This window comes from Pyxicephalus adspersus, chromosome 3 (genome assembly GCF_032062135.1).
Source record: "Pyxicephalus adspersus chromosome 3, UCB_Pads_2.0, whole genome shotgun sequence".
Classification (NCBI taxonomy): Eukaryota; Metazoa; Chordata; class Amphibia; order Anura; family Pyxicephalidae; genus Pyxicephalus; species Pyxicephalus adspersus.
The window spans coordinates 130,779,542-130,805,055 of NC_092860.1; the positions used below are offsets into that span (position 1 = coordinate 130,779,542).

The 25,514-nt window shown below is 38.4% G+C and overlaps 2 protein-coding genes across 2 annotated transcripts in view; both read left to right on the plus strand.

The window, feature by feature from the left end:
- The window catches only part of SMIM24 (small integral membrane protein 24), a 10,014-nt gene extending 6,775 nt beyond the window's left edge, over positions 1 to 3,239 (plus strand). Inside the window, exon 4 of the mRNA XM_072406370.1 lies at positions 1,540 to 3,239. Within this exon, the coding sequence (XP_072262471.1) occupies positions 1,540 to 1,666 (127 nt within the window). The 3' untranslated portion in view covers positions 1,667 to 3,239. The remainder of the gene's footprint in view (positions 1 to 1,539) is intronic.
- Positions 3,240 to 5,984: 2,745 nt separating this feature from the next.
- SEPSECS (Sep (O-phosphoserine) tRNA:Sec (selenocysteine) tRNA synthase) overlaps positions 5,985 to 25,514 on the plus strand; it is a 23,043-nt gene continuing 3,513 nt past the window's right edge. The window contains exons 1-9 of the mRNA XM_072406371.1: positions 5,985 to 6,186; positions 9,050 to 9,204; positions 13,487 to 13,605; positions 13,695 to 13,853; positions 15,138 to 15,291; positions 17,257 to 17,359; positions 19,143 to 19,364; positions 23,710 to 23,803; positions 24,873 to 24,963. Coding sequence (XP_072262472.1) covers positions 6,073 to 6,186; positions 9,050 to 9,204; positions 13,487 to 13,605; positions 13,695 to 13,853; positions 15,138 to 15,291; positions 17,257 to 17,359; positions 19,143 to 19,364; positions 23,710 to 23,803; positions 24,873 to 24,963 — 1,211 coding nt within the window. The 5' untranslated portion in view covers positions 5,985 to 6,072. The remainder of the gene's footprint in view (positions 6,187 to 9,049; positions 9,205 to 13,486; positions 13,606 to 13,694; positions 13,854 to 15,137; positions 15,292 to 17,256; positions 17,360 to 19,142; positions 19,365 to 23,709; positions 23,804 to 24,872; positions 24,964 to 25,514) is intronic.

Consider the following 25,514-nt stretch of genomic DNA (forward strand, 5'->3'; position numbering starts at 1 on the left):
AAAAAAAAAAAAAAAAAGTTAATATTATTTGAAATTATGCCCCAGTGACAGTGGAAAGTGGATATCGCTCCTTTATTTTCTGTCCTGGAGACATTGGGATAGTATTGGAACATGTTTCATTCAAAGTATATTTTCATGTAACCTAATGATTAAGTAGAAACATTAAAATTAACTACATTTTTACTAAGTGCTGTGAGTGTGGTGAAACTCCTCTTGGCAAAGAATTACTAATCATGTGCAAAAAAAAAAAATTGAGTTGATCTTGTAACAACTTTTTAAGTGACCATTTTGGGAGACAGGTTTCCGAAATAGCAAAAAGACCAGCTGAGGGAGGAACAAGTGGGATGCTCACTAGTTTTGGTACAGTGGATTGCCAAATGACATTTAGTTAGATTTCCACAAATAATAAACAGACTGTGCATTCATATGTGGACAAAATGCTCAGCTGCAATAGCAGAAAAGTAGAGCTGAGATTATGTTCCTGATTTAATAAAGCTCTCCAAAGTTGGAGAGGATACACTGTCATGACTAAAGCTGGACGATCCAGAGAACCTGGAATGGATTTCCTAAAAGACACTAGCTATTTGTTAGCAAATGTTTTCAATTCTAGACCAGATCCATTCCAGGTTTGATTAATCGCCCAGCTTCACTGATGAAAGTTTATCCTCTCCAGCTTTGAAGAGCTTTAACAAATTGGAGCATATAATAAAAGAAAATTATTCAAGAAATTCTGCTTATATAAATATGTTTTTTTGTAATTTCCATTTGACTTTTTTATATTTAATACAGTATAGTCAGCTACCCTTCCCCATCCAAAGTGCATTTGTAATAGGTAATCCTTAGCTGATATACAGTGCTTCTGGCACTACTTGGCCTGTGTTAAAAAATGAAGTGGTCCTCCTTTGTTCCTCTGACACAATCTAAACATTGACTTCAACAGAATATAAGCAGGTTGTACAGGAATCATTTCAAGGTAATAGGGGACAAGGGGCAGTTTAAGTTGGTGCACCAATACCCTAAATCTTTTACCCAATTCTTTAAATCAGCGGTCGCCAACCGGTGGTCCGCAACGGTCAGAAGAAGGACCCCGCTTGGGGGGGGTGCACCGGCCAGATGCATGGACCACGTCCCCTGTACAAATCCCTGGCTCAGAAAAGTGGGCCCACTATGTCCCTGGACACAGCCTGCCCACTCTCCCATCACAGGCTCAGATCTGCGATAGGAAGTTGATGGGGTTATGTCATCATGATGTTTCTCCCCCTTTGAGTGACACTCGGCTCCCTGCGCATGTGTGGTCAGGAGCCGGTAATTTTAGTGATCCGCAGGACCAAAAAGGTTGGTGACCACTGCTTTAATAGTGTACAAGTGCAGTATTTATTATAGATATAGTGCTGTATTGCTTAGTAATTCAGTGCAGGTTTTAAGACACCCATGAAAGCCCTAGTGATATCGGCAGTTATAAATCCTAAGTTACCTGCATGTCAGTTTCGTTTTCTTTTATGACCTATATTCCTTTCTCCTTTTATACACCAAAAACAGAGCTACCATGAATGTTTATGAAAATGGTGGGCTTGATGAAGAAACTGAGAAGTCAATAGCAATGGAAGAAACCAAGAAAGCTAGGAGTGAGCATATAAGCGAAGAACAGAAAATCACCTCTATGTGATGCAACCGCCAAGACCCAAAAATGAAAGCATTTTTTATTACCGTGTCATATAGGATGGTAATCTAGAAGAAAAAAAAGTTCTTCCTTTTGTGTGTTCAGGCTGAGGTTGTCATTATGACCGCACTATACTTACCCAGTGTCTGCATTTACCTGTTTGATTTCACTATATTACATGTTTCCGTACTACTGTCTGCTATAAATAAAAACAAAAAGTTAACTACTGAATTGCTAAAACAGATTAATATGCTGTTAAATTCAATAAATATCCTAATTGGTAAATCAGACTACTCATATTAGATAATATATGATTGTATTACTATGAAAGAATATTTTTTGCCCATACATACAGCGATTCTCAACCAAGGTTCTACAGAAGTTGCTAAGGGTTCTTTGAACTTAAAAATAGAGTAATAATAGAAAGAGGGGGTTTGAGGCAGCAAAAAAAAAATATTTTTTAAGGTCTACAAAACCAAAGATACTCCATAGGTATATTATATGCTGATGTAAGATACATGACATGGTCAGTTTGAAGTCACATTTCAGGGTACATCAGAGGATAACAAGTTCTATGTGTGTTTGAACCATGTATTCCTATCACGTTTCACAGAGAGAAGGTTCTGCTTCTTCCGAGAAGGTGTTTATTCACATAAACTATATAGAATATAGAATATACACCTATTGCCAACAAGACAGCATTGTGTGAGGTTATGAATTGTTTCATGCATTCTCCAAAGAAGAGGTCAGAAATAGCAAAATTGGATTGTTATAGGTCCCCATTTAGGATCCTCTGACATTTTGATTACATATATCCAATAAAATAAATTTGTGAACTCTGCAGATATCCTCTTAGCCAACCACTCTCTGAGAATGTTGTCATGTGATCATTAATGTTAAAGGGAATTAGCCAATCTGAACTCTGATCATCTTCTGCAAAAGTAAGCATGTGACTCCATGCCTACTATTGGAGTAGGCAACAGAGGCTGAAAACACACAGGTTACAATAGACTTAAATTTGCAATTATATTCATCACTACATATAGTATTTTCTCTGTATTGTAGAAATGGAATGCTTTCCAAAATTCCTAAAGGTTGACTGTCCTGTATAATAGACATAGGGCCTGATTTATTAAAGCTCTGCAAGACTAAAGAGGATACACTTTCATCAGTGAAGCTTGGTGATCCAGCAAACTCGGAATAGATTTTTTAAAAAGTAATTTGCTATTTGTTGGCAAATGTTTTCAATCCTGAACCAGATCCATTTCAGGTTTCTTGGATCGCTGAGCTTCACAGATGAAAGTGTATCCTCTCCAGCCTTGGACAGCTTTGTTAAACCAGGCCCAATGGCTCAGAATCAGCTCAGAGTGCAGCCATACTTGTGATGATTGTGGATATATACTCTACCTACCTGTTCTCACTCTCATCGGATATTCTTCAATACTTATTTTGATCAAATGATTTTATTCATCGCCTATAATTAAATGGATCAATGAGTTTTATACTGCATAGTACATTATTAAACGGTTAATTCATATTGTGTGTGGATGTAAGAAAATAATAAATGAATAGAACAGTGTTGGATTTGTTTTTGCAGAGTCCTTTTTGCAGCACATAAAATTACACAGTCACATTGCCCTGATTGGTGATGCCAGGTTATCATATTATTGCATGAAACTGGTTACAAAGAATAAGAAATTTTTATTGATTATCAGAAAGATATGCAAGAAAACACTGAAAATAACTGCTACATATTGTATTTAATTATATCAATTTTTTAAAGGTATATTGATCTTTAATACAGTATATTGTTACTTAACAGTCTTACTTAAGTTACTTAAGTTACTTTACTTAAGTTACTTAAAAGTCAACGGAAGTCTTTATATATATATATATATATAATATATATATATATATATATATATATATATATATATATAGTGGTGTTCAGACTAATAGCAGTGTGTTTAAAAAAGTAAATAAAGCTTATATTCCTTATAATGGCTTTTCTTTCCAGCATAAGGCAACATGACTTCTTTAGATATTATAATGTATTCAATGGTATGAGCCCTGGTATACAAAAAATAGGCCAAACACCATAGTATGAGAAACCTCTCCATATACTTCCACCACCATGCTCAATGTCTTCACAGTGTACTTTGGCCTAAATTCAGAGATTGGGGGTTGTCTGACAAACTGTCTGTAGTCCTTAGACCCAAAAAGAACAATTGTGCTTTCATCAGTCCACAACAGTTGCACCACTTGGCAAACTGTAACTTCTACAGCATGTCTTTTTTCCAACATTGGGACTTGGCAGGGACTTCTTGCCCATAGCTTGGCTTCACATAGACATCTTGTAATTGTAAAAGTACTCACAGGTAACTTTAGACCTTCTTTCACCATCCTGAAGCTGATCATTGGCTGAGTCTTTGCCATTTGGACTATTCTTCTATCCATTTGAATGGTAATTTTCCATTTTCTTCCATGTGTTTCAGGTTTTGGTTGCCATTTGCTTTTTTTTTTACAAATGAATTTTCATTTGTATTTTTCAACAGAGATTTAAATTACAGGTACAGTAACCAAGCACATTAAACAACACTGAGAGTACAGAGAACAGAAAAAGTAGGCGAAACATAGCACACATCGAGGTTATAAAAGAAACAGTAGTAGATGAACAATACAATTTGGTTGATTATAACAGTTTGTGTTTACAAAACAGTAGGTGAATACAAAAAAAAATTGTTTCAACACAATATGAAAAAAGGCAGAACTTTATCAAGATGTCAGGATACTATGAACATGACCCAATCCAGTAGCAAGTAGATCTTCTTCATAAAAAATATGTGCGTAATCCTGCGGTATATGACCATTGAGGATAGTTAAACCGGATTTGTGGGCCTGTTGGGTGGACCAGTGATTGAAACAGTAAAGATAAAAAAGAAATCAAGAAAAAAGGAGTGTAAAAAAGGAAGAAGAAAGAAAGAAAAAAAATTATTACCAATACACAGAGACAGGTGTGCCTGGGGACCGTCCTCAATCAAACCTTCCAGGGTGAGTTGAGATAAATATCTCCCATAGAGCCCAGACAATTTCTAATTTGTCAAGGCGGTCATGTAGCCTGGCTGTAAGCTGTTCCATGAGCTGAATATCCTTTATACGGTAACGGAATGCTGTCCATATTGGGGGGGGGGTCAGGTTTCCAGTACCTGGGAATAAGGCATCTAGCAGCCATTAGCCATTATAATTTGAGCCATTAAATGTTTATGGGGTTTAGGAAGATCACTGATAGGAAGCCCCAATAAATGGGTCAATATATCCAGGTGAATAGGTTTTTCAAACAGCTCCCCTAATAGGTCTTTAACCATTCTCCAATATGAGGTTATGCATGGGCAAAATCAAAAAATATGATGTAGAGTGCCAACCTCAGAATCGCATCTCCAGCAGAGATTACTTGTATTTGGAAAGATCCTATGAAGCACCTCCGGTGTAAAGTACCAGTGCATTAAAATTTAAGTATTTTCCTTATATAAAGTGCACAGAGAACTTTTTTGAGCTTGCTGCCACAGTATTTTCCAAATTTCCCCCGGAAGAGCTCTACCCAGAATCTGTTCCCAATTTTGCACATAGGCATGTTTCACTACTGGACAATTCGAATCCAGGTGAAGGACCTTGTAAATTCCTGAAGTTAGACCTTTCTGTGAGGGTCTACTGATACACCATTTCTCAAAGGAGGTGAGTAATGGAAGTACAAGATCCTTTGATAAAGTCTGTGCAAAGTGCCGAATTTGTAGATATGAATGCGGGAATTTACCTTCCACTGTAGGGTTAGAGTATAGAGCAGAAATCGCATTCAGGAGAGATCCACATATTCCCACCCAACGTAATACCCTCATCATGAAAAGCCAACTAAAGCAGTCAAAGGCTTTTTCAGCATCGAGACATAAGGATCACCGCACGAGATAAGGATCACCGCACCAGTGTCTATTTTTATAAGAGCATCAATGACTTCAATTGTTCGTCAACTGTTGTCACCTGCTTGGAAAAATGCATTCCCCGTGTTATTAGCTGTTAGCAGAAATGCAGTAACAGAACACTATACTATCTCATTGTTCCCTGTGAGTCAAACCTTGCTCACACACATTACAACCCGCTGTACATGTATTTTGTTCCAAAATATTACTTTCTTACTGCACATAACATAAACACAAGTCACAACGACACTCCCCTGGGCGGGGCTCGCTGGCATAGACACGCCTTATTTCTATGGTGGGAGTGACGGCCGTCAGATCGGTATTTGATTGGCACAGGCTGCACTGCTGGATCACTCCGCCCCATTGACACTGTAGGCGGTGCCTGTTGTAGCTTTGTCACGCTGTGTCCGGGTAACTGTGTCCCTTCTCTCCTCCGCCGACATGAACGGGGACAGTTTTAGCGCCGGAGAGCAGATCGTCTCCCCGGCCTACATCCGCCAGGGTCGTGAAGCGAGACGCAGCCATGAGCAGCTGATAAGACTTTTGCTAGAGAAGGTGAGTACTGCTCTGCTGTCACGTGACTGGCAAGGCATCATGGGAGATGTAGTCCTGACTCAGGAGCAATGTGGCTTCTGGCTTGTTTGTGACGTTAATGTCAGAGCTTGATGACAGCTGGAGACCCCAAGACAATGAGCCTGATGTATATATGTAGTATGGAGGTCAGCACTGCTCTTGTTGTGTAATGACAGCCCTCCCCTAAACAGCTGTTGTGGTAATGTGACACCCATAGCATGCCATGTGCTGTGTTTGTCATAACCTGTCATAAAAAGTCTGATATTTTGTATTCCTAACTTTACCCAGTATTGTGCAGTGCTGTACAACTATAAAAGTTATAACCACAAAAGCTTCAAATAATCAATGTTTACACTGCTCCATTTACCTGGGTGAACATGGGGGGAATATGATCACATGATATAATCACATGATTGGGATTTGGCACATGTGGTCTTACTAGCTGGCAAAGCACGTGCAGTATGCACTATTCAGGCCACCATTATTCTGATCACACTTGTTTAGCTCAGTATATGCAGCTGCCACATACAGATTATGTGCCCATTTGCAGACCCAGCACATGCCCAGTGATTTTTCCATTGGGCATTGGTGCCAGACGCACACAGCCTTTGTCATTCTTACACAAGTGACAAAGCATATGTAGGATGTGGGGTGAAGGTTGCTATGGGGCAATATTAGAAATGCGATGGAAGGGTCACAACTAAACATGACACTGAGAACAAGAAGAACTGATGTCAATATGATCTTTGAAGTTTGTACCAAAGCCTAGTTTACTGACACAACATACAGAATGCTTTCACATTGGAGGAACCGCCATGTTTATGATTATGCTGTGTTGTACATGGCATCTAGTAAACCTATACCCTATCACTAAATATCTAATATGTTAATTTTAAAATTTATTCCCACTCTTTTTAAATCTGAAGATTTCATAAAACAAATATCTGCGGATCTGATAATGAAGGTCATCGTTTAGACATTTCCTGTTAATGCAGAACTTAATAATGACATGTACCTTTCACAGAGCCATCAATCCCTCCACTATCCAATTCCATATGGTCATGTGCCATCCATGATTTCTTCTTTGCAGCGTAGAGGAACCAGCATGTGCTGTCATCTTTGTCCGTGATCTTCTTATATCACCTGATATCTCACCTGGGAAGGTGCGAGATCAGGTGGTGTTGCCTCCTGAAAATGAAAATGCACGCACTGTGCATGCAAGAATTTTTTTTACATTGGGGATCTGATATGCACAGAAGGAGCAGCCTCCTGGGATATATGACGTAGGTATCCCAGGAGGCTCTGGGCTTCCTAGTCAGTCTTTACTCCCCTTCAAAAAACAAGTTTTTTCATTATATTAGAGGTTTATCCTCTCTTTTATATAATGTTTAAAATGTTATGATAACTCTGCTTTAAGAACTCTTTTTAAAAGTTGTACTGTCACACGGTTCTGTGGTGAAAATGCATTCATGCAGGCTGGAAGCTGCTAAAAAAAAAAAAAGATATGGACAGAATAAAATGTGATAAGGGCAGTTTAAAGTGAGCTGACAGCTTAAAGTGTACCTAAACTCACATTTTCACTTCACATAAAAGGGTAGACAACCCTTATATGTAAAGGAAAAATGGTATTTATTTTCATTGCAATACCCTTTTTAAAAAAAAAAAAATGGTAGCGACAATCAAAACTGAATGGGAGCGTAGAGCTTCCTGGGATACCTACACCGCGCATCCAAGGAGGCTCTAGGTGCTCCTGCGCATGCCCTATTCTGCGCATACCCTAGACATTTTTTCTATTAAGGGAAAGAGATGCTGATCTCACGCAAGTGCCGTGGCATCGGCTTTTTTTTTTTGGTTGTTTTTTTCACCCTTTGCGGCAAGTTACGTCACCGGATCTAACACCTGTACAGTGCGAGATCAGGTGACGTGACAAAAAGGTGGAAGAGAAGACCGAACATGGCAGTGCCCGGCACTTCCTCAGCACCGGGGCGAAGAGGAATTCCCAGACAATGCGGGACCGGATCGCAGGGAAGGACCAGCGTCATCCCGGGATCTGTAGGATTAGAGGTAAGTGTCATTTTTTTGTTTTAAGATTAGTTCCGCTTAAAGATCACTTCTAAATGAGGAATAAAAAAAATTATTATACTTAACGTTTGGTGGTCAATGTCCATGTTCTCCCAAGCCCATTTAGCCACCCTGCACTTTTCAATGTCCACCCGGCTGTTTTTGTGTGGTTACTGAGAAGTTGGGTCACAATACAGGGGCTGTCACCTGCCTGCAGCTTCTTCCCACCCAGCTTAGAAAAATTCTGGGGAGAATACTGAACATGTTGAAAAACCAGCTCTCCAGCCACTGTGTTCAAGCCTTTGGGTTAGTTGAATACCTGTTACCCCTACCACATTTATTGGTTTCTCCCAAGATTCCATATATATCTCGTGGTGACATACAAGCTGGCAGAAGGAACTATTGTGTGCACAGGGGGGAGCCAGGTATTCTATATACCCAGAGGTGTGGAATTCATGCAATGGCTAGGGAGCAGTGAAGTGTTGAGTTTTCAACAAACCTCTGGAATTGTAAGAATATTCATTTTTTTTTACAGGCTGTCTTTTCATTGAGTGTTCTCTTGTTATAACTGGAGTTAGGCTTTATTGACTCACTGGGGGTGTTTGCTGGCATCTTGGTCATACCTGAGATACCTCACGTCCGGTGATGTTCATGTTCTGCCAATGAATATGTGGGTAGCATTTTCTTGCACTAGACTTTTGAAATTGAAATCGCATCAATCAAATTGAAATCACATTGAAATCACAATTGAAATACTAAACCGTTTTTGTTGTCTTCTGTTTAGGGAAAATGTCCTCAGGAACCTTGGGATGAAAGCACAATTGAACTCTTTCTGCAGGAGTTGGCTGTGATGGACAGCAATAACTTTCTTGGCAATTGTGGTGTTGGAGAAAGAGAGGGAAGAGTGGCCAGCAGCATGGTTGCCCGTAGACATTATCGGTAAGGACTGATTTGGTTTTGTATATCACATGCATTTTGCATGAGTTGCATTTCTATCTGCAATTTTTACTTTGATAAAAGTGCATCCAGCAAGTGCAACTTTTCTTTTACAATGTCTAAAGCATATTGGTATGGGCAGGCTAGGCCAGACGAGGCAGAGAATACTATGTTACAGTATCTGTATCATTTTACTTTGATCTCATAAAATTTTTACATATGCTGTTAAACAATTGCACAAAAAAGGAGAGATACAGACTTATCTCCATAGGTTTAGTCTTATTAGCTTAACACATAACAAATAAAGAACAGGGGTTTTACAATTGGCAATTAAAATGATATTGAATAATTACATTTAGATATTACAGGTAACAGTTACAAAATGTTTACAATAATATTTACTCAGATGGTAGGTAATCACAGATGGTCCAGTCCCATTTATAAATTTGGGGTATCTGACCAATACCTATACATTAAATTCCATCTAATATCAGGATCTCAGAGAAAGAGCTAAATGTCTATCTATGCTGATGCGTTTCACCTGGCTATATCTTCACGCTGCTTTGCAAGTCCAGGTCTTTATGGAACCATATAACGTCAAAATAGGTACACTGTACTTCCCTATTATAGTTCTAATCTTCGGAATCCACTTATTTACCTATGCTCATCCGCCCCAATATCAGCTAAATGCTCTCTACCAAATACCCCTGAAGAAGCCAATAGGCAAAACCTGTCAGGTTAAAGAGACATTTAGCTCTTTATCTGAGATGGTGATATTATAGGGAATTTATTGTACAGTTATGTGTCTGATAGTCCAGCCCCAATTATGGGGTATCTGTGATTACGTACCCTGTGTAAATAATAATTTAATCCTTTTATAACTGTTACCTGTAATATCTGTAAGTAAAAATGTATTATAATTTGAATTGCCAATTGAAAAAAAACCCATTTCTTAGTTCTTGTTCTTTATTAGATGGTTTTTTTCTTCTAGCTCAGGTGGGGACACCAGGACACGCTTTTAAGCGAATATTATCACCTTGGAAGCAGGTGTTTGGCACATCCTCTCTCTCGCCTTGCTCTATTCGCTCATTGTAGTGGGAAGCAACAGACCAGATACCTTTCATTTGTACTCTCTCCTTTTATCAATGTACACCGAGCACTGCAGCACACCTGCGTCCCTTTATGCTACTTTTCCATCCCCCAGTCTGAGTTTTGCTGTAAAGTAGACTGTAAGAGGTTGATACCAATAAGTGCTTGCACTGTTTGCATTTAAGATTACAGGACCTGTGTTTCTGAATGCAACGCAGCAAGGCTGTTTGGTTGTGTCTGCTTAGTACATCGCAATAAACTTGGTACTGTCTCTGCTCACCTCAGGGCTTGTCCCCATAGAAGCCAATAGGGCTATAATGCTTAGATGTGACCGGTTCATTGCTGGAAGTGTGGGATCACAGCTATCCATGTCTGGGTGAGTATGTGTCCTCGAAGGGGGATGATCAGGTGAAGTTTAGGGGTAATATGGGTCAGGAAAAAGAGCCAAACAGGATGAATGCACTTCATTTTAAGCAGACCTAAACCGACAAAGCAAAAAAATCACCAGCATGTATCTTTTGTCAAATATGCAACAAAGCAGGAGCTCCCCACCCACTAACGAGTTTAGTTTTGTTCTAAAAGAGTAATTATCCCACAGATGTATGCGGCAGGGCTGCCATTCTTATTTTCACTCCACTACTTCATGTAAGTCGCTGACATGCATTTGAATTCTAGATATCCCACATCTGATATATGTATGTGTAGTTTAGGCCAGTGACTAACCATATATTGGTAGCCCTAATTACATTTAGATATTACAGGTAACAGTTACAAAATGTTTACAATAATATTTACTCAGATGGTAGGTAATCACAGATGGTCCAGTCCCATTTATAAATTTGGGGTATCTGACCAATACCTATACATTAAATTCCATCTAATATCAGCATCTCAGAGAAAGAGCTAAATGTCTATTTATGCTGATGCGTTTCGCCTGGCTACATCTCCACGCTGCTTTGCAAGTCCAGGTCTTTATGGAACCATATAACGTCAAAATAGGTACACTGTACTTCCCTATTATAGTTCTAATCTTCGGAATCCACTTATTTACCTATGCTCATCCGCCCCAATATCAGCTAAATGCTCTCTACCAAATACCCCTGAAGAAGCCAATAGGCAAAACCTGTCAGGTTAAAGAGACATTTAGCTCTTTATCTGAGATGCTGATATTATAGGGAATGTATTGTACAGTTATGTGTCTGATAGTCCAGCCCCAATTATGGGGTATCTGTGATTACGTACCCTGTGTAAATAATAATTTAATCCTTTTATAACTGTTACCTGTAATATCTGTAAGTAAAAATGTATTATAATTTGAATTGCCAATTGAAAAAAAACCCATTTCTTAGTTCTTGTTCTTTATTAGATGGTTTTTTTCTTCTAGCTCAGGTGGGGACACCAGGACACGCTTTTAAGCGAATATTATCACCTTGGAAGCAGGTGTTTGGCACATCCTCTCTCTCGCCTTGCTCTATTCGCTCATTGTAGTGGGAAGCAACAGACCAGATACCTTTCATTTGTACTCTCTCCTTTTATCAATGTACACCGAGCACTGCAGCACACCTGCGTCCCTTTATGCTACTTTTCCATCCCCCAGTCTGAGTTTTGCTGTAAAGTAGACTGTAAGAGGTTGATACCAATAAGTGCTTGCACTGTTTGCATTTAAGATTACAGGACCTGTGTTTCTGAATGCAACGCAGCAAGGCTGTTTGGTTGTGTCTGCTTAGTACATCGCAATAAACTTGGTACTGTCTCTGCTCACCTCAGGGCTTGTCCCCATAGAAGCCAATAGGGCTATAATGCTTAGATGTGACCGGTTCATTGCTGGAAGTGTGGGATCACAGCTATCCATGTCTGGGTGAGTATGTGTCCTCGAAGGGGGATGATCAGGTGAAGTTTAGGGGTAATTTGGGTCAGGAAAAAGAGCCAAACAGGATGAATGCACTTCATTTTAAGCAGACCTAAACTGACAAAGCAAAAAAATCACCAGCATGTATCTTTTGTCAAATATGCAACAAAGCAGGAGCTCCCCACCCACTAATGAGTTTAGTTTTGTTCTAAAAGAGTAATTATCCCACAGATGTATGCGGCAGGGCTGCCATTCTTATTTTCACTCCACTACTTCATGTAAGTCGCTGACATGCATTTGAATTCTAGATATCCCACATCTGATATATGTATGTGTAGTTTAGGCCAGTGACTAACCATATATTGGTAGCCCTGGGTTACGTATGAGATAGGGACTGTAGGTTTGTTCTTAAGTTGAATTTGTATGTAAGTTGGAACAGGTACCTTATTTTATTAAATGCAATTAGGATAGTTGTTTGTCTCGACATAATATTAGACAGCATGGTGCCAGTAACTGTAAAAAATCCTCACTGCGAGTTAGTCACAAACAAAGCAAAAAAAAAAACTTTATGGAGCCTAGACATTCATTAACTTTTGGAGCAAGCTGTGCTTTGATATGCATAAAGAAACAACTGCAGAGTTTGTATTGGTCATTAAAGAGTTACAAGAGGCTGCGGAAAGAGCTCACCCCCCCTTAGATCACCCACAACCTCAGCTGTGTTTAGCAAAAGATTTCTTCTGCAAACCAGTCATGCAAACCTCCCCTTCTCCCCTCAAGCCTTGCCCTTGCACTGGAGGGAGCAGTTGGTATCTAGGAGTCGTCTATATGTCGGATGTCCTTAACTCAGGGACTACCTGTATAGAAGGATTAGTATGATGCTCCTGCACAATATCAGTTCTGGTCTTCATATCTCTTTACACAGGTCTATACAAGACTGATACAGAATAACAATTTCACTGAGACAATAATACTAATGGTGTAGTGGTGCTCATTTGTTGTCCATTTTGCAGACAACTGGGTCACCATTCAAACAGAAATTCTGATATTTTTTAATGAGTAAAACATATGTTTTGGGTTTGTGGTTGGCTCTTTATATGTCTAGCACAAGGTATATTTTTATACTTCTTTGCAGCAAATGTGACTTGTACCCCAGTGGATTATCTTATTACACAGCAGTTCCCTGGAGATAACGTACCTGGTAACCCAGTCTACAGAGTCATGGCTTAGAATAATCTCTATAGAACATTTTCTGTTTATATTTATTAGAAAAATGTATCATCTGTCATAGGTGATGATTCACTCTGGGTCATTCTAAGAATTTCACATCTTATTTTTTGTTATCTGCAGACTTATCCACGGCATCGGAAGATCAGGAGACATCGCTGCTGTACAACCTAAAGCTGCAGGCTCCAGTTTGTTAAATAAGCTAACAAATTCAGTGGTGCTGAATGTTCTAAAAATTGCAGGCAGGTGGATTTGCAAATTACATTTCAAATCATGTCAAAGAGCACAGCAATGACAAAGGGTTCATTACCGTTCTGACTTACAATTACAGGTGCGCGAACTGCAACAGGCTGTTTCGTGGTCCCCATGGCAACTGGGATGAGTTTAACCCTGTGTTTCCTTACACTACGACATAAAAGGCCAAAAGCAAAATACATTATTTGGCCCCGGATAGACCAGAAATCTTGTTTCAAGTCCATGATCACTGCAGGTAAATCATGACATGTTTTTATTCTCTGGCCAAAAAGTAATGTAATGCTGGCAAAACTAAAACAAGCGGGCTATTTCCACTTTTTTTCCTGCTGCATCCTGTTCCAGGTCTTAGCTTTTACGTATAAATATTGAAGTTAGATACAGCCAGGGAAACTCTTGATTTTAAGGGAAGCTAGCCTGTATACATTACATTGTGTTAAGTTATGTGATAAAGGAGTGTTAATGGATCCTTTAATGGAAGTACAAAGCTAACCCTTATTAAGGTTGAAAAGTATTAAGTTGCATCACCTGGTAGCATGTATGAATCCTCTATTAAATTCCCTCTGTTCTTGCTCTGATTTCCCCCCCAACAGGAGAGTATTATTACTATTGCATTCAGCATAAAAATAAAATTGAGAATAAATTATTATTATTAATATTATTAGTAATAATAATAAACAAGATTTATATAGCGCCAACATATTACGCAGCACTGTACATTAAATAGGGGTTGCAAATGACAGACAGATACAGACAGTGACACAGGAGGAGAGAACCCTGCCCAGAAGAGCTTACAATCTAGTAGGTGGGGGAATTAACACACAATAGGAGGGGAGATATGTATGGTGGGAAATAGTGACAGTTTCAAAAGACAGAAGAAGATGTGTAGGCAAGTTTGAACATATGGGTTTTGTGTGCTTTTTTAAATGAGCAGAAAGTAGGAGCAAGCCGAATAGGTTAAGGAAGACTATTCCAGAGAGTTGGGCAGCTCTAGAAAAGTCTTGTATCCGTGCGTGTGATGAGGTTATGAGTGAGGAAGTCAGTTGTAGGTCATCGGAGGAGCAGCTGGGGGAGTGTTTGTTTTTTTTTTTTTTTTATTAGGTCAGAAACGTAAGTGGGACAAGAACTGTGGAGAGATTTGAAGGCAAAGCACAGGAGCTTGAATTTTATTCTATGGTGAATTGGAAGCCAATGAAGAGAACTACAGAGAGATGCAGCAGAAGAGCGGTGGGAAGGATGGATGAGTCTGGCTGCAGCATTCATAATTGATTGCAGAGGAGAGAGTTGGGTTAGTGAAATACCAGAGAGGAGAAGGTTACAGTAGTCCAGACAAGAGATGATAAGAACGTGTACAAGGAGTTTGGTGGTCTCAGGGGACAGGTAGGGGCCGATTTTGGAGATGTTGCGTAGGTGAAAGTGACAGGACCTGGAAATGTTCTGAATATGGGGGTTTTTTTCTCCTGTCTAAAGCAACATGGTTGTGCTTTGCATCATAATTTGGTGGTTTGTCTTTTTATAAAAGGTTATGAGCCAGTAGTGATCGAGAATGTGCTGGAAGGAGATGAGCTACGTACTGATCTTAACAGTGTAGAATCTAAAATCCAGGAACTTGGAGCAGAGAACATCCTCTGTGTTCACTCCACCACATCATGCTTCGCTCCACGTGTGCCTGACAGGTAAGTTGTCCCCCTCCATACATTAGGCTGCCTGAATTCAGACAACCTTTCCATATCCTTCCTATAAAACTGCAGACACTCTTTGTAAAGAAAACTGCATTTAAGAGTAAAGATTCTCTAGATGGATAAATAAGTATCTAATTAGATGGTGTCAACCTGTACAATGTCTGTAGCCACCTTAAGCACAGTGCTTTCAGCCAAGATCTTTTCATAGAACAAAAATGATGTGCATAGAACACACTAATTGGTAAAAAAAATATTCAGCACAATATTTATAATTACAATACCATGCATGCGTATGCAGTAAAATTATAACCTTCACATTTTCTGCTTTATCAAATCCCATTCATTGTAAAAGTTCTGGGAGTACGGACACCAACTCCCCTGTTCCCCTAGTAAGCAAACAATATTAAAGATGTCTATCCTGGAATGGTAATAAATTTAGAAATATATTCACACCCCAGGCGAGGACTGATATTTACTAACTACATCTGACTAACAGTTGCATCTGCCCTGTAGGTATTGTCCTGTATGCTGAAAATGAATCAGATTTCTAATTATATATGTGTGTATATTATATATATATATATATATATATATATATATATAATATATAAATTAAAATCTTCAAAGTTTAGTAAGTTAATGTTCACATTGTTGATTTCTCACTGATCAAACATTTGAATGGTTCTAATTTAGATATGTTTAAGTACTTTTGAGCACCCGTGTTATATACTTTGAATTTAAACAAGTAACTTCAGCCTTTTTCAGTTTACAGACTCTTCTCCTGCTAAACGTCTTTGCTTTGTTTTTAATTCCTTTGATCTAGCTCCAGGGTGTTGAGAGGATAAGGTTGCATCCTCCAGCTTTGCTTGGTTATAACTTCAGAAACACATAGGGCAAATTGTCTGTCATTGGGCAGAGCATTTAAATTAAAGCAAATCTGACCCATCTATGACTGCCCAATTTCTTTCATTGGAAACCTTCTGAAGTGCATTTTATGTGCTTTATAATGTTGGGGAATTTTAAAGTGATCTAAACCAAGATTTTTCTGGAAATTGGAAAGGTTTGTTTCAACAAATGTTATCAGCATATTGATTGGGGGAGAGCAGGGAACCAGAGAACGCAGCATATAAGCTAATTGAACGTCTGGGATATTTGTATTCAGGTACCCCTGTACAGTGCACTAGAAATGAAAGTTAAAGGCAGGAATTTGATCTTCAATTCATAGATTGCTTACTGTTCAGTAGATTTGATGGCTTCCTTGGGTGTTTTCAGCAATTACATGTCTGATCTTATCAAAAATAAAGTGCCCTCGCCATTTCCTCTCAACTGAACTGGAAGTGTAAAACAATATTCTTCCCTGAAATATTTTTCTTCCCCTTACCCACATAATAGAAATAAACAAAGTTTGTGGTCCAGCTCCAGTGGCTAAAGAGTTCCCTCCTTAGATACAGTGGAGGGATTAATGTAGCAACCCAGGGATGGGAAATTTTAAAGGATTACCAGGTGGAATCAAGAGAAAGGAAGCCTGAAAAACAACATTCAGACATGACATCTAGGGACCAGTAAGACCATCTAACATATTACATTGGGGTGGAGGGTTGTTTATGTATAATATAAGCAAATCACCAGTATTGAAAAGCATATAGTATATGTTGAAAGGGATAGCATCAACTAGTTTCACACAAGCCAAAGGAAGGCAGATTAAAATGTTTTTTCTATGCTCAATAAGATTGACAATTGGTGGACTGTGCATTGGTGCTCTTTGGGTCTTGCAGAGAATTACAATGAACTCTCATAATAAACTAAGACTTAACTTTGTGATATTAGCACAGCTGCTGTGTTTGCTGCATAACTGTTGGAATTAAAATTTAAATAACAGTTTGTAATAAAACTAAATATACCGAATGGAATAAACATATGGGGATGCTTACCAAATTAATATCCTTCTTCCTTGTTTAGGCTTGAAGAATTGGCAGAGATATGTGCCAAGTATGATATTCCGCACATTGTGAATAATGCCTACGGTGTTCAGTCTTCAAAATGTATGCATCTTATTCAGCAGGTATTGCCACTTATTAGGTGTGACTAAATAATAACTATTACCTGTACACAGTGAAGTGATAACAATGAATATTCTTGTGGAATCTTAATATTTTTCAAAGGGTATGCTACAAATCAGTCCTAGTAGAAACTTTCCTGTGTATGGATATTTGCAGTGTGATTGGGTGACAACACTGGGTTATACAGCAAGTGCAGCTACAGGCAAAATCTGGAAGTGCAGCTTGTGGTCTCTCTTAGATTGTAAACTCTTTTAAGCAGAGTCATCTTCTCCTCCTGCATCATTGTTTGTATTTGTCTGACATTTGCAACCCCTATTTAATATACAGCATGGAGTAAAATATTGGTGCAATATAAACACAGTTTAATAATAATAGTGTTGGTGGGCATTGTTTCCAAACACAAACCAATAGCAAGTCCAGAGTTCGATTGGGAAAAGCAAGTTATGACCTTGCAATAGGACATGCTGTGTCCAAAGTAGCACAATGCAAAGCAGTTCAGACCTTGTCTCTGAACTGCCATGTGTACTTCTCACTTGCAGGCCTACATTTGCATTCCAGCTCGTGTAAACCACATCCTTGCCACACAGAAAAATTACATTTGAGTGCATTGCAGTGGAGACACTGCAGATCTAGGTATAAAATCAAATAATTATTCTAAATTCACAGAGCAAATCTGTGATTTACTTCAGCTGTGTATTTGGGTTAACTTTTATTTTTTAAGTTTTGGTTAGAGTTTGGAAAGGCTACACCCCACCCCTTCTTATAGGAAAACTCAATTTAGCCAAATGTATTTTGTTTTTGATAGATAAAGGGGAACAGTTTGATGTTGCTGTCAGTATTTTTATAACTGCAAGTTGCCCCTCGCATTTCTTGTGTTAATGACACGGTGACAGAAAATTATACATCCGTGTCCCTCACCAACCTTTATTATGGTGCAGGGGGAACACTAATTTAGTGCTTCAGAAGAGCCTGGGTCATCAGTCCCCGTCAGACAGACATGACAAAAGCAGGATCTCTTTTCATTTTCCAGTGGGGTGGTCCACTCAGGATTCAGTAAAAAGTTTTTGTCACATAGGTAGTGATGTGAACAAGTAAAGAAGGACCTAAATCTTCTGTAAGCAGCAGAAGGCATGAGCTAATGTGCTCTATGGAGAGGGGAGAAGGATGGAGCGGCACTCCGCTGTGCTCTCCCCCCTTCCATTACGATCGTTCATGGATCCACCAGGACAGATCCAGGAACGACGTCTGAGGAGTGCTTTACACATGCCAGATCCTCGTCAGATACCAGTCCTGAGGCGATAATCGGACGAGAATAATTGGACATGTGTATGTAGCTGAAGACTCCGGGATAGCCTAATCATGGAGACCTAGTAGAAGCTGATGTGCTGCAACTTTTGTGCTTAACCAAGCAGTCTATTAGCATCATTACATTACAGAGCATCCCTAAAAATTAGAACGATCAAGACCTGAATCGATCAGTTAAGGTTTCCAGTATAAAGAGTGGGAACCAGTCAAAATGGTTGATGCAGGCCCCTAGTGCTTTCAGACAGGACTTGGCAATCATCTTTGTTGCCATGTCTATAAAATAATTTATAAATGTCTGTAAATCTAAATAAATGCCACAATAAAACCCAGAAATTAGATGTCCATTGAAACCATTTTTTTTCAGGTAAATATATATCTATATGTTCCTGTTTGTGAAGTTTTATATATATATTTTTTATTTTTTTATCTGTTTTTTTTTCTATGTTAAAAATGGAAAGAGCTTTCATCTTTTACTTCCAGGGGGCTCGTAAAGGCAGAATAGATGCCTTTGTGCAGAGTTTGGACAAGAATTTCATGGTTCCTGTAGGTGGAGCTGTTATCGCTGGTTTCAGCAATTCTTTTCTGGAGGAAATTAGCAAAATGTACCCAGGGAGAGCATCTGCCTCTCCATCTCTGGATGTCCTAATAACACTGCTGTCACTTGGTGCAAGTGGATATAAGAATCTCTTGACAGAAAGGAAGGTAAGCTGTTGTGCTAGAGAAAAAAGGAGGTCTGTTTAAATCTGAAGAGGTTAATTGAAGTTTGTATAAATGTCAGTCTGTAAATGCTGGGAGATTTAACCCCGTTGCTGCTATGGGGATTCCAGGTCTCCTGGAAACTGCCTGCCTGTGCTTTGTGTATGCTCTGGTTTTCTGAAAGAACAAGTGTTCTGGGCCAGGGAAAACCAAGCACTAAAATACCATAATAACCTGCATAGAATAACAAATAGAGAGCAGATGCTGATAGAAAAGAGGTCCTTTGGAGGAGAGCCGAACCCTCAAACCTTCTTTAGGTCAAAAAGTGTAAAACCCAAGGAAGAAAAGCCACATAACGGTTTACTAGTCCTTTAATTTAGTGGCCTTTTTCATGTTATTTCCATAATTTTCACCTATTGATCCTGCCGGTAACACACATACTGTCCTAACACAACATAAACCATGTTACACTTTTCTCTCTGATCAGAGCAGAGCAACATTGGCCCCCATGAAGTGTTCATAGACTACAAACCCCCTTTGTGTCTGTTTAAAATAGAGGAGAAGTTCTGCAGTATGCAAATAAAACTGCAAAGGGATGCTAACAAATAACTGGCAGAGGACATTTATATTTCTATTCATACTGAAAGCAAAAGTCAAATTTACAATGCGTTCGTGATACAGAAGATATGCTAGGTAGAGGATCAGAGCACCAACCAGATAAGCTGTATTTTAGAACCAGGTCAGTACTGACAGCTTATGTAGGTCTTGGAAGTATAGGTCCTTTTTAATTCCTTTCATGTCACCAAATGCGTAGGGATCACGTCCTGTCACTAGCACTGGAGGGAGCCTGGAGCAACATTTTCTTCAGGTTTTCTACCCTTTGCTTTTTTTTCATCCAAGAAAGATTGGTAAAATAGCTTTAAATTGGTATTTTATTGTTTTTTCCTGCTAATTATTATAATTAGGACAGAAATCTAGGGGAGATCAAGCATTCCACAGTTCCACAGACTATTTATACAAATTTCATTTATTTTGGATTGAGATTTTCCATTGTGCATTTAGGGCAAGGGGTGAGGACATAAAAAAATAACTTCCAAGGGTTTGAACCCATCCTTGTTTTGTAAAAATAAAAAAAAAATGGCTGGAGTTGAGGCTTGACCAATACCGGAGGGTTCATCTCCCATGTGAAAGGTGTCCTTGTGATTTATAAAAAAAAAAAAAAAAAAATGTTCGCCATTCAGATCAAAGAAAGTACTTTTTCCAACATTGGAACCTTGAGTGCTTTATACAGCTTTTCCGCCTCCCTATAAGTCCTATCCCCTGTGCATATAACAGAATACCCAGACTTTATTGCAGTATGCAGAGGTTCTAATTTAAAGATGAATGTAATTTGAAGAGCACTTTACTATGAGGAGAAAAAAGGTGGACAATGATCTTTTAATGGACCAGGGACTTGGCTACATGAAGGTGCCTTTGCCATTTAGCTGCTTCCATGGTTGGATAAGGCTCTGACCTTCACTTCTGCTTATCCTTGAATTCTATATCACATTCTATTGAGAATCAATTTCTATAAAAGATCAAGAATTTGTTTTTATATTTTTCAGTCATACGTAGGTCTTGACCTTCCCAGCACCTTTTAACCATTTGACATTGATTTCTTATTGTTGATATTTCTTCACCACAAAGCACAAAAACCTCCTACTTGATTTATGGACACTTTAGCTTTTCAGAATTTGCAGATCGTACATAAAAAGGACTGAAATGGAGGTAAATATAGTACATGAAAAATCAATGCTTCTCTGAAAGAAGACCTTGTGTTCTATGTTTGCTTGGGGTGCTATTAAGTTCCCCATAGAAGTGGCTCAGAAAAAAAAAAGCCTGTTATTGATTTGACCCCTGAAAAAAAATTCAAGCCCAAAAGCACTATTAATCTCTTATGCATTAAATTGGATCACCATCTGATTGTATAAGACTAAACTGGATGCATGTATGTTAGAGGTGGGGGAGCTGGAAAGTTCTTTTCACATCTAGAAGTTAGAAAGAAGTCAGAGTGATTGATGGGGACAACTTGCGTGGTATTCCCTTCCTCTGATAAAAGCCTGATATTTAATGCATTTTATTGACTAGTGAACCAAGGGCAAACATCAGAACACACATCTCCAGGCAGCTGAAGGTGAAGCCACAATTCTAGCCTTATCTGTTTGCTATCTGATTAGCATTGCGTAATATTCATTTATCCTATCAAGATTTACATTACTGATAACCAATGGCTGACCTTCCCCCATGCCATAGTATTTGATGCATTTTGCATTTGCTTTTTATTTTTAAAGTTTTCTTCATCCAACTTTTAAAATGAAAGATGAAAAATACAAAATGGTAAGTCTACACGGGCATTGAAATGTTCCTATTGCGTTTTATGTACTTTTATTAGCGTTTTAAAGCTTGCCTTTAAAATGCTGGAAAATGCCTATGCTGCAATTTTGCCACGTTTTTACCACATTTTAAACTAATTTGCATATTAAGTCCTTGAAATTGTGGGAAAACGTCCAATTGAAATCAAAGCATTTTCCCGCGATTTGGGGCGTTTTCCAGCTTTAACCCAGCGGTTTCATTTTTTAAACAATGCAAGCAACGTTTAAGATAAAGCTCATAAACGTGCCTCAAGGAAATGTCCTGGTGTAGATTACCCATTGTAATGCATGGGGGTTTCAAACATGGACTTTAGAAATCTCAGGTTAAACGCTGGGGAAAACGTCCGTGTAGACTAAGCCTAAGATGGATGAACCCACAGTTTTTATTTCCATCAGCACAACTTCAGAGATCATTTATGCAGAAACAAATAAAAAAAAATTGTGCTTGGATTCTGGCAGTGTTTATTCTTTCTGCTGTTACTGATGGTCAGTTTATCTTTTTGGGGGGTCACAGCGGAGTAGAAGGCCAGGAGGTACTGCTGCACTGTACCAGTACCAAGTCAAATTACCTTTCTCTCCACAAGGCTGGTAAGATGGCTTGGGTTTGTGGCCAGGTTTTATTGTGGTCTTACTGTACCTAAACCCCCATGGACTCAAATGTTGCAAATGCAGTGTCTGGGAGAGGTCAGACAGTACCAGTGGAGCAGATTGGCTGGAAGTTAGAGCAGTGTGTAAATATAGGAAAAAGAATATACGATAAAGAACACAAACATATATTATAAAAATACATACCAAGGGATACATTCTTGGTAAATGCTCTACGCGTTTCGCGGAAGTATCGCCTTCCTCAGGAGAGAGAATCTGATGCTTGTGTTCTTAGCAACACTCTCTGTTAGGATCAGTAGTGGGGAACAGATTGGCGGTCATGGCAGTGAAGCTGTTATATGTTTTGCTCTGGTATCAGTTTTAAATCACATCTAGTTGTTATTACAATTTTGAAGTCCTTAAGTTTTAATGTTATTTCTATTAGTCAATTTTGGATGGAACTTGAAGCAAACAATAATACTGGACTGAAATCCCACAGCTGAGCCACACGTTTACACACCAGCTCCCCTGCATGCTGGCCTTGTAATGTAAATAATAATAAAAAAATTGTTATTTTTATAATATATGTTGTTGATATTGGCCTAAAAAATCCCACTTCAAAAATTGGTGTTCTTCACGTATATTCTTTTTTTTCTGGGTTTAATAAGGGATGTGGCCTACGTGATATATAACAAATGTAAAGGAGGGAATCTTCTTCTTCAGTGTGTAAATATGTCATTGATACTGCAAGTGAGCAGAATTTTTATTTTTTACCTACCTACAGCTGCACAATCTGCTATTCAAGTGGCTTTGTCCACCTATGATCAGGAAGAAAAAAAAGATGTGCATACAAATCAAAAAGCCACTTCTATGGGGAACTTATTAGCACCCCAAGCAAACTCTTTTTTAGGGGTTGAAGTAGTGATTTATTTATTTTCCCCCTGTGACTTAGTACCTGTAATCTAAATTCACCATAAACCCAACTGCATAATGTATAAGGCATGACTGTAAAAGATGAGATCTGGAGTAATCGAAAATGTGATTGGTGGGTAATTATTTGGATAACTCCCCACTGATTGTTGTAATAGAATTCCTTGTTATCCGAGTATAGTACAAATCTTTGTGATGAGATATACGGTAGTTTATATAGTTAGTATACGTATTCATGTGGTATATAAAGCAGCTTTCTTTATAGTCATTGGATCCTTTGCTAAGTCATGTTATACTCCCAGGGTGAGACTGTCGCCTCTTATGACAAGATGTTATATTGTATATGTCATTGGGAGTTCTTGGTCTCAATTGTCCATTGTGGTATTCTCACAAAAATATGCACTCACAAATCTCTTTTCTTGTAGGAAATGTTTACATATCTGTCCAGTGAATTAAAGGCACTTGCAGAAAAGCACAATGAACGCTTACTTGAAACCGTGCACAATCCCATTTCACTGGGTAAGTTAAATGCTAGAATCCAAGTACAAGGAAAAGTTTTAGGGTTTAAAGATTGTGGGTAGAGTGCTGTGCATGCTTACATAACTGTAATCATAAATACCCATCAAGCTGATATTTCATGTGTTAGCTGAATTACCAAAGTCACATGTATCTTCATTTATTAGGGTACATCACTGCAGAATCTGCATTTTCTGTGGCCAAGGCCAAGCAAGAGTCCTGCTTCTTGGTATATTTTGTGCAACACTTTTTTTCATTTGCTAGCAAATAGCAAATCACATTGAAGAACTCCATTCCAGGTTTGCTGGATCACCCAGATTTACTGATGAAAGTGTATCATCTCGAGCCTTGGAGAGCTTTAATAAATCAGGCCCATTGTATATATAAAAACAAGTAGATGTAACCCCAAAATGAATCACATTTAGTCTGCTAAAGAAACTAATTATGAATGATCCAATGTTTTGATATTTTTACCTTTTTATGTGTTATTCTCAGTTATATATCTGTGCTGCTGATCTGCAGCCACTGCTGTCCACATGCCTGAGCAATGCATGTTCTTCTAGCCTCCATTCAAGGTTTATATGAGGGAATGACAGCAAAAGAACACAAATGGGAGACAAGTACAGGGTATTGCAGGATGACTGGAAATGCCTGAACAAAGACTTTAATGACTGGAACATTAGTTAGTATTTTAATGGAAAAATAAATTGAAAAAGATCTTTTTTTTTTTTTTTTTTTTTTTTTTTTTTGAGTAACATTAAAACGTTGAATCTCCTGAGAATTGAACGGTTTAAATCTACAAATGCTTTTGGCTTTTATGATGCAGGATAACATTTGAGATGGTTGTTTAGGACTAGTAGAACTTGTAGAGGTCCTGTTAATTGCTTTCATTTTCCCATAATAAATTATTTTTTGTCCCCTAGTACGTTCAGATTATCAAAAGCTATAACTAGTCAATAGGACTATAAGTATAATGAAATGAAATCTAGGGTCAGCTTGAAAGCCCAGGTGGCATCAGCTATAAGATATTTTACATTTGTATTACTTTCTTCCTCCTATGTGTGGTGATCAGCTATGTCTCTGAAAAATCTAAATGACGAAGGTGGAACAGCCATCACTCAGCTGGGATCCATGCTTTTTACAAGACAGGTGTCTGGTGCAAGGTAAGTGGTCCTTCACAAATACTTGTCCTATTGATCCTATTATTCCTATTTTCACCATAAGCCGTATTAGATACAGGTTTTTTGTCATTTTATTCAAGTATATTATAATCACAATAGCCAATTGGTTTACAGATGGGGCTGCACAATAAATCGAGGGCTGATCAAGGTCCCCTTTACAAACGATCATGATGTTTTTTTTAAACTTTAAACCAATTAGCACTACAGACCATGGGGTATTATTTACTAAAGGTATAAAGACAGTAAATTTGGAAAAGTAAATGTTTACTGAGCTCAATAAATGAGATGATGAAGCTTTGTTCAACTAAATCTCCAAATCATACGACATCAGAAATCTATAAATTTAATACAAATTATTTACTAAGTGGGCATATGCTTTTCAAAGTAAGCATTCAATTTGCTAAGTGAACCGCCAACATCTACCACAATTTTGTGGCAGATTACTTAATGCTGGGTTTAGTGGAAGCTCCGGTTGTTATATTAGTACCAGAACTGCACCGTGTGGCCACATATAAACCCTCTTTTTCTTTTTT